The sequence below is a fragment of the Capsicum annuum genome, chromosome 9 (genome assembly GCF_002878395.1).
Source record: "Capsicum annuum cultivar UCD-10X-F1 chromosome 9, UCD10Xv1.1, whole genome shotgun sequence".
Classification (NCBI taxonomy): domain Eukaryota; kingdom Viridiplantae; phylum Streptophyta; class Magnoliopsida; order Solanales; family Solanaceae; genus Capsicum; species Capsicum annuum.
In genome coordinates, this window is record NC_061119.1 from 1,988,832 (window position 1) to 2,000,546 (window position 11,715).

General features: G+C 36.1%; 2 protein-coding genes across 2 annotated transcripts in view; both read left to right on the forward strand.

Annotated features, from left to right (window-relative positions):
* LOC107843207 (iron-sulfur assembly protein IscA-like 1, mitochondrial) overlaps window positions 1-6,294 on the forward strand; it is a 15,736-nt gene extending 9,442 nt beyond the window's left edge. Inside the window, exons 2-3 of the mRNA XM_047395950.1 lie at window positions 4,474-4,591; window positions 5,988-6,294. Coding sequence (XP_047251906.1) covers window positions 4,474-4,591; window positions 5,988-6,081 — 212 coding nt within the window. The 3' untranslated portion in view covers window positions 6,082-6,294. The remainder of the gene's footprint in view (window positions 1-4,473; window positions 4,592-5,987) is intronic.
* A 2,412-nt stretch (window positions 6,295-8,706) lies between these two features.
* Window positions 8,707-11,423, forward strand: LOC107843208 (F-box/LRR-repeat protein At1g67190). The gene is made up of 2 exons (XM_016687437.2): window positions 8,707-9,050; window positions 9,418-11,423. The coding sequence occupies exon 2, from the start codon at window positions 9,928-9,930 to the stop codon at window positions 11,185-11,187; it is 1,260 nt and encodes a 419-aa protein (XP_016542923.2). The 5' UTR covers window positions 8,707-9,050; window positions 9,418-9,927; the 3' UTR covers window positions 11,188-11,423.
* Window positions 11,424-11,715: the final 292 nt, after the last annotated feature.

The following is an 11,715-nucleotide window of genomic DNA, read 5'->3' on the forward strand; positions in this document are numbered from 1 at the left end:
CCCCCCCCCCCCCCCCACACACACACACACACACACACACACACACAACAAAAGGCAGTCCACTGAGTTAAAGTTTAAAAAAAATTCCAAGAGGGAAGGGAACAAGGACATCATAAAAGAAAGTAGGTGTAAACAGAAAAGAGTATCACATACAATTTTTACGAATATCGCATTCATTAATGGCTAGAAATTCTTGAATCATTAAGTTATTGCTCATTTGAAGAGAGGTTTAGAATGATCCCCTCCTTGGATAGCTCTAGCACTTAGGAAGTATATATATTAGGTGGATAATGTGGTATCTTAAATAGATTATATCACAGAAAGCAAATCAGATAACTTGGAGAAGAAGTTCCTGCTACACTGGAATTGTCCTTGGCCAATCTATAAAGGGGAAAAAAAAATCAAAAAACAGGGGGCATATAAAAACTGAACACACCAAAAAGTAGAGAAATCATTTGCTAGGATTGGATTCCTCCAAACTGAAATAGCAAAAATTTGCATAATAAAATCCTATGGCAAACATACCAAATGAGTGTAAGATAAATTGAGCAAGAAATTTAATTATCTTGCCAATTGTATTGAATCTATATTGTGGATTTTCAAATCCTAGGCAAGGTTGTTGTTGGCCTTGGCATGGATTCTATATTGATGAAAAGTATGATCTAAGGTTATCACAAAGACATGTCCAGATGTACGGCGTATCAATCATTAAGAACTCAAGTAACATTTGGAGAAATATGGTAAAAAGTAAATAAACAAAAGGTGATATCCTATTTCTTGTCTAACAAAAATTGTGAAATCATAAAATGGGCATAACCAGGGAAATAAGATGGTGATTCAAAAAGAAAACAAATCATCTTTAGCAAAAGGACATTAACATCAATTACATTCCAAAACCCTAGTTTCATCTGAATCGTGAGAATGCTGAGAAGAGAAAATTCATATGGTTCACCTTGTTCAGTCGAGTGGTCCTTTCTTGTTGTTTGGACAGATGATACGAGTGCAGTTGCAGCCTAAACTTCTTGTTGCAATATGTTTATTTGAGTCACCGACTTCGTTTTTATCGTTTCACAACCATTATATTTTGTGAACTTGGTTACATCGTAAAGTAGCATCATAATAAATGCATGATTAGGTGACAAAATTAAATCCATGAAAGATTACTTACACTAATGGCCGAGGCGGATCCAAGATTTAGGGACCGTTTGGTTGGGAAAGAGTTATCCTGGGATAATTAATCCGAAATTAGTTATCCCACCATGTATATGAGATAACTTATCTCATTACTATGGTGATAAATAATCCCGATATTAACTAATACCTCACACGAAACATGGGAAAAATAGTCCTACACTTTATCCTAGGACTATTTATCCCTTATACCTCACACTAAACAACCCCTTTAAGTTTATGGGTCCCAACAATCTCAAACTAAAAAAAAAAAAACTTACAGTAAGTTTCCAAGGGGAATTGAACCCTCGCTAAGGAGGAAAGAAAGCTTAAGCAAGTTCCGTTTCTGCCACTAGACGAAGAGCTTACTTCGTCACTGGATTCCCAACAAATAGTTTTTCTATATTTAATGGATTTCTCCATATAAGTACAATGTCTGTGCAAAAGTTGATCGATACGTGGGAACTCGCACTCTACCCTAGATCTACCTTTGTCTGCGTGCTCTTGAAGCAATTCACACGTACCTAATATATTCCCAAAGGTGGGGTCTGGGGAGGGTGGATGCTAAGTTATTCGGACTTTTCACTTTCGGTGCCGTACCCGTGTCGACACAACATGGGTGTGGGATCCGTACCCTATTTGATCAACCGATTTTGGGTACTTTGACCAAAGTCAACTGGGGAAGTCCGGACAAATTGAATAAACTCTGTAATCAAAACAAAAGCTTAGGTGAAATTGAAGAAAATGGAATACCTTGTATATAAAAATTTCTATGTTATTGCTTTTCTTTTTATCTCCTTTTAGGATTTTCTTCTTGAACAATATTTTCTCCTCAAGTTTTTCATATAATATCTCATAATTTATGTTTTATAACTCTATTTCTAGATATTTAATTATTTTTTGCCGAATACCTGCACCCGTATCCATTCCTAGATCCATATCCCCGAATCTTTAAATTGAGACCATGAAGGATCCGACCTCTAGATCCATACTCGTATCGGACACCCGCACCGAGTTCGAGCAACTTAGGGTGGGTGTACGCATACCTTAGGGTAAAGAGGTTGTTTCGAATAGACCCTCGGCTCAAGAAAACTATTTTTGAGGAAGAATGATTTGAAAGAAATGCAATAGCAAACTATGATAAAAGAATTGAAAGAATAAAGTACTGACTGTACAAATAATTAAGGATAACCAAAGTAAAAAAACAACAATTGTAAAATATGTCTATTTTTTGGTAGCTTTTTGGTGCAATCTAATTATTGTACATGATGTAGATGGAATGTTAGACACAATTGAAGGACCGCACAACTTGTAGTTATGGCCATTGCACTAGCTTAGTGCACAAATTCATAAAAACTTTAATTACTTATAAAAAAAAATAGTAATAGAATCAACGCATAAGATAATGCTAGAGTGATAGTAATAATATACTGGTAAGGGAATAGATAAATACACTAGAACCTTGTTCTACCATTGTTAAGATTGAAGACGCTCTACTACCTACTAATCATCTACCCCTAATCTCCGACTTCATGTTCTCCTATCTAGGATGCCCGTCATCGATGAGCTGAAGATGTGTCATGGTATTTCTAATCACCTCTCCCCCGTTTTTCCTCGGTGTAGCTCACCGCTCCTTAAAACTATCACCGTCGACCTTTCACACCTCCTGAAGGCGGCATATGTGCTCCTCTTTACATGCTCGAACAATCTTAGCCTTGTTTCCCACATCTTGTCCTTCACAACAGCTACTCCTACCTTTGTTCTACAGATCGTCTTTCATAATCTTGTCTTTTCTAGTTGGCTAGTCAAGACCTCACACACCTAGAAGATGAAGATAGCAGAATTGGATGTGCGAGCATACTAGACCTCACAAGATTAGTTTTCTCGTCTCAACATTCTCACGATTCGGATGAAACTAGGGTTTTGGAATGTAATAGATGTTGATGTCCTTTTGCTAAAGGTGATTTGATTTCTTTTTTAATCACCATCTTATTTCCCCTGATTATGCCCATTTTATGATTTCACAATTTTTGTGAGACGAGAAATAGGATATCACCTTTTGTTTATTTACTTTTTACCATATTTCTCCAAATGTTACTTGAGTTCTTAATGATTGATATGCCATGCATCTCGACATGTTTCTGTGATAACCTTAGATCATACTTTCCATCAATATATAATCCATGCCGAGGCCGACAACAACCCTACCTAGGATTTGAAAATCCACAATATAGATCCAATACAATTGGCAAGATAATTAAATTTCTTGCTCAATCTATCTTACACTCATTTGGTATGTTCGTAATAGGGTTTTATTCTGCAGATTCTTGCTATTTCAGTTTGGAGGAATCCAATCCTAGCAAATGGTTTCTCTACTTTTTGGTGTGTACACTTTTATATCCCCCTGTTTTGTGATTTCCCCCCCTTTACAAATTGGCCAAGGACAATTCACGCCTAGCAGGAATTTCTTCTTTAAGTTATCTGATTTGTTTTCTATGATATAATCTATTTAAGATGCTACATTATCCACCTAATATAATTTACTTCCCTAAGTGCTGGAGCTATCCAAGGAAGGCATCGTTCTAAAACTCTCTCCAAATGAGCAATAACTTTAATGCTTCAAGAATATCTAGCAATTAATGAATGTGATACTCGTAAAAATTGTATCTGATACTCATTCTGTTTACACCTACTTTCTTTTATGATGTCCTTGTTCCCTTCCCTCCTGGAATTTTAAAAAAAATTTAACTCAGTGCACTGCCTTTTGGGTGTGTGTGTGTGTGTTTGTATATGATCAATTGACAAGTATAATTGAATGTTTAAATTGTAACTATAGCAATATTTACATCATTCCAATTCCTATATGATATGAACGTGTCATTGAAACTTAAAGGCAAGTTCCATAGTGTGGTTGTTAGGTCAGCCTTAACCTATATTAATCTCTCTCTCTCTCTCTCTATATATATATATATATTCTTAGGATCAACCGCAACCTTTGAAACTCAGGGATTCTATCCTTGTACACTTGAATGCAAGACTTAGTTCGCTTGTTGCAAGATTCCAACTGAATTCACAAGTCCCTCAATCTTTTCCAATAGAGCCAAGCCTGGGGGGCAAACTTTTATTGTTTTACTTTTTATGAACTCTCTCGTTTGAATCTATTCAATCTCACCTCACAAAATAATGCATCAGCCGGGCTAACTAATTAGTCTCTGGCCAATGATGTTATGCAGCATCAAACTGATTATAATATGGATTCCTGTTGTATTATTATTTTTATCACAACTCTTTTGAACATTGTAGACGAGAAGGGTAAATTTGACGAGTTGATTGAAGAGAAGGGGGTAAAAGTACTTATTGATCCTAAGGCATTGATGCACGTGATTGGTACCAAGATGGATTTTGTTGATGATAAATTGAGGTAAGAGATTTACTTGTCTGTTTCTTTATTGCTGGTCATTTTTATTAGGCTGACACTCGAAACACTACAGGGTATTAAGCCTTTTAATTTTGTGCACAAGTAGTTCATTTTGATTTTGGGATGAAAAGGACTGGAGATACCTAGTTTAAGTAAAAATGTCACAGATTTTGAGCTGTCTACAGCTTTCTCATTTGCCGCATTATCCAACTCCTACCTGTTGCCGATAATTTTTCTTGGGTTTCAGCAGTTAGTTTGTGGTCTTCTGCTTTAGTTTATACTAATGCCATGTAACGTGCTCTATTTGCTGTCTAATGTGATTGAAGTTCTAATTATGTTTTGTTTATGTGCAAATTATTCTGCATAAATAGACACTCCCTTGACAAGTAAACACTTCAACTTTTAGTATGTACATCTAGGTTCTTCAACTCATCTCCACTGTGTCTGTTGGACACTCCAACTTACAAATCATCTAGACACTTCTAAAATTTCTGTGTCACGTTATCATCGGGTGTCCACGAGATACAATGAGGTCGAGTTGGAGTATTTAGTTGTCAGTTGAGATCAAGTTGAGGTGTTTAGTGTGCACTTTTATAGTTTGGGTACGTACTTGCCAGCTGGGGCCAAGTTTGAGTGTTATGTTTATGTATTTGTCTTACGAGAAATATGAAGTTACCAACTCCAAAAAACCTTAGTGTCAAGACATAATATGTTGGATGAGGGAGACAATTGTTTAGTATCTTCTTGTTTATCTTCTCATTTTCTGGATTTTCAGTTCATGTTAGCTTTTTGGTAAATCCAGAAGAGAATCAAAATGTTGCTGGCATCAATACCTCAGATGCAGCAGCCATATGAAGGGTTGCTGGCCCGAGTCAAATCCTTTAGGCATAATATATAAATACACTTAAATTTTGCCTCAGTTGGCAAGCGTGCGTTCCAACTTTGAGAGTGCACATCTAAACACCTCATCTTGGTCTCAACTAGTTAGCAAGTAAACATTGTGTTAGTTGAAAATTCAAAGGGGCAACCCGGTGCATTAAAGCTCCTGCTATGGCAGGGTTATAGCAGGGTTCGGAGAAGGGCCCGACCACAATGGTCTATTTTACGCAGCCTCACCTTGCATTTATGCTAGAGGCTGTTTCCAAGGCTTGAACCCGTGACCTCCTGGTCACATGACAACAACTTTACCATGTACTCCAAGAGAACATTCCAACTTGCAAAATGGCCATCTAGACACCTCCAAAATTTGTGGTGTCACCTCAGGCAACGTTAGGTGCCTACAAGATATAGTATTATGCTAATTTTTCAGTGATATTTTGGCTTGTTGAAACCTGTCCCGGTTTCATATGGTCTCCGCGCTCGCAGTTAATGACGTCGTTTTACATCTTATGATGTGCAGGTCTGAATTCATTTTTATTAATCCCAATTCCAAAGGGCAATGTGGTTGTGGTGAGTCTTTCATGACAACAGCCAGTAAAGGACCTGGAAAGTGAGATGATTTTCACTGAGACATGATGTTTATAATGTACTTTTCACTAGGATAGACAAAAGCATAAAATAAAGAATTATTCCTCATCTGCCATATCTTATACATATCTTTTTTACTGTGTTTATTAGATGTAAAAATTGCCAGTCATGGCTTTTGTATAATCTACTGATACTGATTCTTCAGAATTACCAAGCAGTAAAGTTAACTTTGTAGCAAAGGGTGTCACGGTTAATGAAGCGGGTGAAAATTATGGGAGATTTCGGTGTGAAATCCAGCAAAGACAAAAAAACATTTCATTGCATTTCAAAGTACCGTAGCTATCATAATTAGGAATGGAGCATAGGCGTAACGAGCGAAGGTGTTGCCATGTGATTAGGAGGTCACGAGTTTAAACTGTGGAAATAACTGCTTTCAGAAATTCAGGGTAAAACTGCGTATAATAAGCCTCGGTGGTTCGGTCCTTTTCTGGATCCATGCATATCAGGAGCGTAGTGCGTCGGGAGGCCACTTGGTGCCAAATATTGGGTGTTGTGAGAAGCAAATCGAATGTCATTTGTAAATTTCGCAATGAACATAAAATAGAAACCAAAGCTATATTGTCTTAGAGCTCTAATCGAGTTACAAACACGAGAAGATAGGCGGCAAGAGAGGAAGATGGTCAATTTGGCGGCCTACGTTTTCGATTAGTTTCCGATCACCTAGTGCTGTTATTGATGCGAGTTGTAAGGAGTCTTAATCTCATGAGAAATTGGGATATCATTTTTTCAGGCTTTCATATTTTTTGTTAAATAAGTAGCTACACTAGTATTTTGCAATCAAATAGGGTCAAATAATGGCATAACACATTCTGTACCTTCTTAACTTAGCCTCAGTTGGCGTTTATGTGTTCCAACTTTGAACATGCACAAGTAGACACTTAAATTTGTATAAAGTTAAATAAGTAGTTATGCGTTCTACATGACATATACATGGCAAATTCATGTGAGATTGTCATATAGATGTCACGTAGGACACGTCTGTCTACTTGTTCAATTTTATATAAATTTATGTTAGCTGGGATAAATTAAATGACATATTTACCTGGAGGAGGGTTAAAAGTACAAAACCTAATAATGAGTATTTTAGTACCTGGTCAAGTTCTCACAAGAGTATTCTTTTCACTTTGTTGTTACTGACATTGAAATTTGTCTTCCTTCTTTAATTGAAATAAAAAGAAAAGGCTACCAATAGAGACAGAGCCAGAATTCCAACTAAAAGGGTTTGATGTTTGAAGAAAAATTAACCGAAGAGGTTCAACATCTAATATATATATACATACATAAATATTACTACTATAATTTTTCGTTGAAGAAAATTCAGACGAACCCCTTTGCCAAAAACTGGCTCCGCCCCTGGCCGCCAATGAAAAAACATCAAAAATGCAAAACAAAAAACCTTCCAATCATATCTCTCTATCATTGTCCTTTCAGGTGTATGTTCATTGGTATGCAACTATGCTTCCAAATTCATTTTTATTAATTTAGATAAAGATTTAAGATTTAAAGTTTATGATATATAATCACGTTAAGTCAATATACGAGAGTAATTGAATTCATATCACGTGATTCTTTGTAATATAATATATTGGTAAAACTTGATCAACATGTTTCTTATTACATGAAAATTATAGATTTTATTTAATTATACGATGCGATAATGATTTGTTTGAATCTATTGATGTATTCGAAATACAAATTACTCGCATTTTATTTGTTGTTTGTTTTTGTGTCTCGTTCGGTATTTTGGTACTCGTACTTTGGTCAAATTCAACTCCCGCATTGAGGGATAAAAACTCGCTATCAAATACAATTTCATATTTAGAACGAAATCAAGACCACTGATTAACCGTGAAAGAGTATCTATAACTTTACTGCAGTTCAAAACTTTTTATAAACAAGATAGTTTGGTATACTATCGTTTTTGCTATGCGCGGGATCCATGAAAAGACTGAAATATTAAAGGAAAAATAACATAGACATACACCTTAACTTGTCATATTTACACAAATCCCAAACTTTACAAAATAATTATAAAAAGTATAAATAACATAAATACCAACACTTTTGAAAGTAGTTACACACTCTCCCATTTTTTTAATTACTTTACTCTCTCTCCCTATTAATATACATAATATAACCGACATATACATAACATTCTGTGTATATGTTGGGATTTTTGTAATATGTTTAGGGAGTTGAGATTTTTTGTAATATTGAAAACATAAGTTGTATATTTGTGTAATTTTGTAGTTATAAAAATCCGAACTAATTATATATCTCGATATATTTAGAATCAGAAGCTAATTATGTATCTTTATAACGGAAAAAACGTATCTTCGTTGGACGCGTTATGTATCTATAAATCCAAAATAAAAGAAATTATATCGGAAGCTAATTATGTATCTTTGTTGGATGAATCGGGAAACTATTATGTATCGCGGCGGATCCAAACTCAAGATTTTCTATAATTAAGCAAAATATTAAATTTTTTTTATAATTAAGCTCCAAACTATCGAAATTTATATTATTTTTACGGTTAAAATTAAAAATACACATAACCACTCCCCCACCCCCGCACAAACCAAGCCCCCAGCCCCCAGCCCCCTAGTTTTTCTACAGTTGTGTACTATGATTGGCCAGCTGAAAGTCACCAGTTGTGACATTGATTCTCACGTGTGTGACCCACTTTTCACACACCAACACACTTTTACTCTGTGTTTTTTTGTGTGTTTGTGTCTTGTCTCCCCTCCCCCCTCATGAAACCACCCCACCCCTACCACCCAACATTGCTGGCTTGACCTCATTTTTCTCACAGTAAATGGAATCAGATTCCTTCTATTCTTCCTTCTCTGTTCACTCTGTGTGTGTGTTTTCTTGATTTGATCAATTGATTGCTTGTTGTGGGTGATGATCAATAATCCCTTTGATTCATATGGTAAGCTTTTGTTAAATTCTTGAAATTTTTACCAGTTTTTGAGATTCTTTACCTTGTTGTTTATATTGTCCTTTGCTAAAAATTGGATCTTTTTGCTTCACAAATGTTAGCCCAAAAGTTCAAAACTTTATACCTTTTTTCAGAAAATAGATTCTTGATTATGAGTTTCAAGATTGGAAATTGATGAGTTAAAAAATGGATTTTTTGCCCCCAAAAGGTCAAAAGTTTAACTTGATTGTGCTATGTAACCTTTTCAGACAGTAGATTCTTGATTATAAGTTTCAAGTTGGAAATGATGAGTTAAAAATTGGATTTTTTGCCCCAAAGGTCAAAACTTTAACTTGATTGTGCTATGTAATCTTTTCAGACACTAGATTCTTGATTATGAGTTTCAAGATTGGAAATTGATGAGTTAAAGAAGGGATATTTGCCCCAAAGGTCAGAACTTTAACTTGGTATGCTCTTATATTGAGAAAACAGATTCTTGAGTAGGCTGAGTTGGAAATTGATGAGTTAAAGATGGGATTTTTGGCTTCTCATATATTGTCCCAAAGGTCAAAACTTGAACTTGGTATCCTCTGTAAACAGATTCTTGATTTGGGTTTTTGGCTGACTTGTAGTGGGATCAAGAAAATTTGTGTCTGGTAGATTTATCATTTGCCAATTTATTAGAAAGGGTCTCTGGATATTCCATTTTTGGTTGATAATCTGCTGTTGAATTAGCTTATGAATATCTTTCACCAGATATTGGCCTTTAGATTCCTTGACGAGAGTCACTCGGATAATATTGTGATGCAGTTTGGTGTTTTAGTGTATTTCTTGGATTATAGCATTGTTGTCTAGGGGCCCTTTTGAAATTGTTGTTGTATTTGAGGGTATGGAGTACCTTCCTGTTGAGGTGATTGGGAACATTTTGTCTCGGCTTGGAGCTGCGCGAGATGTTGTAATTGCATCTTCTACTTGTCGGAAGTGGCGAGAGGCTTGGAGGAATCATCTTCATACACTCACATTTAACTCGAACGATTGGCCAGTTTATCATGAGCTCACAAGGAGCAGACTTGAGATAATTGTAACTCAGACGATTTTCCAGACTAATGGACTGCGTTGCCTTTCAATCATCATGGATGATGTTGATGAGTTCTCTGCTGCTCCTGTGATAGCTTGGCTAATGTATACCAGAGAAACGTTACGCCAGTTGCATTACAATGTCAGGACTACCCCGAACATTAATATACTTGAAAAATGTGGTCGTCAGAGGCTAGAAGTGTTGGCTCTTGCGCATAATACAATCACGGGTGTTGAACCTAGTTACCAAAAGTTCCCTTGCTTGAGGTCTCTTTCACTAAGTTATGTCAGTATATCAGCTTTAGATCTGAGTCTTTTCCTCACAGCCTGCCCGAAAGTTGAGGCCTTGAATCTTGTTAGTATAGACATTGTTATGTCTGATCCACAGGCAACAATGGAGATGACGAGTAACTCTTTGAAAGATATCTATGTTGAAGCCATTAGTTTGGATAAAATCATTCTTGAAGCGGATAGTCTTGAGAAGCTGCATTTGAAAGATTGTACACTTGAGGTCTTTGAGCTTGTCAGCAAGGGTTCGTTGAGACTCCTTAAGATCGATGATGTTAGTGTCATCCATCTAGATATTGGCGAGAGTGCTGAAAATCTCGAGATTGTGGATGTCAGTAATTTCACAATCATGTGGTCCAAGTTCCATCATATGATAGCAAAATCATCAAAGCTGAGAAGACTGAGGCTATGGCAAGTTGTATTCGACGACGATGATGAAGCTGTAGATATCGAGACAATTTCCGCTTGCTTTCCTCAATTAACTCATCTATCATTGAGCTATGAACTAAGAGAGACAGCACTTCATTACGGATCACAAGATTCTTTTCAATTGGAAAACGTGGCCGTCTTGGAGCTCGGATGGACGGTCATTAGCGACCTGTTCTCGCATTGGGTAGCAGGACTACTGGAAAGGTGCCCTAACCTGAGGAAGTTAGTTATCTATGGGGTCGTCTCAGAAACCAAAACACACGAAGAATGCCATACGTTAGCCAACTTCACATCTTTTATTGTAAGGCTTATGAGGAAGTATTCACATGTAGATGTTCAGTTTGAATATGAATAGATATTGAACAATTTTTCCCTGCAGTGGGAGTTCAAAATATTCTCACATCTCGACTGGGCAACGAGGTACATGATCTTTAGTTGTAATTGTCCTTTTCATATATCGGTATAAGATTGTTCTTTATGATAAATTTTGTCCTTCATCAAGCAAACACATCGTTTGCATTTCTCCTGTCCTTGTTCTTACTAGTTCGTGCATTGATGCGCACCGCGTCTATTGTTTCTAATTTTCTTCAATCTGCTGCCTTTCTGTTTTGTTTCTTTAAGTAAGCAAAGCTTCCATGTTATAATTCATTGAATAGATGCATAAAGTATGAAAAAAGTTCATTGGTATTTTACAAAGAGAAAAACACAATAGGGCTAAAATGAACAATAATATTCACCTACTATGAAAAGTTGTACTGTTCAAGGTAAATGAACAATGCTTTTGCCACTGTGATACTGGTTAGCAAAACCATTAGAATTTCATCTTCCATAGGCTACTATGATAAGTTGTACTGTTCAAGGTAAATTGAGGATTTTGACTATT

Coding starts and splice junctions, on each gene's coding strand:
- LOC107843208 (XM_016687437.2), top strand. CDS start 9,928: ATGGAGTACCTTCCTGTTGAGGTGATTGGGAACATTTTGTCTCGGCTT.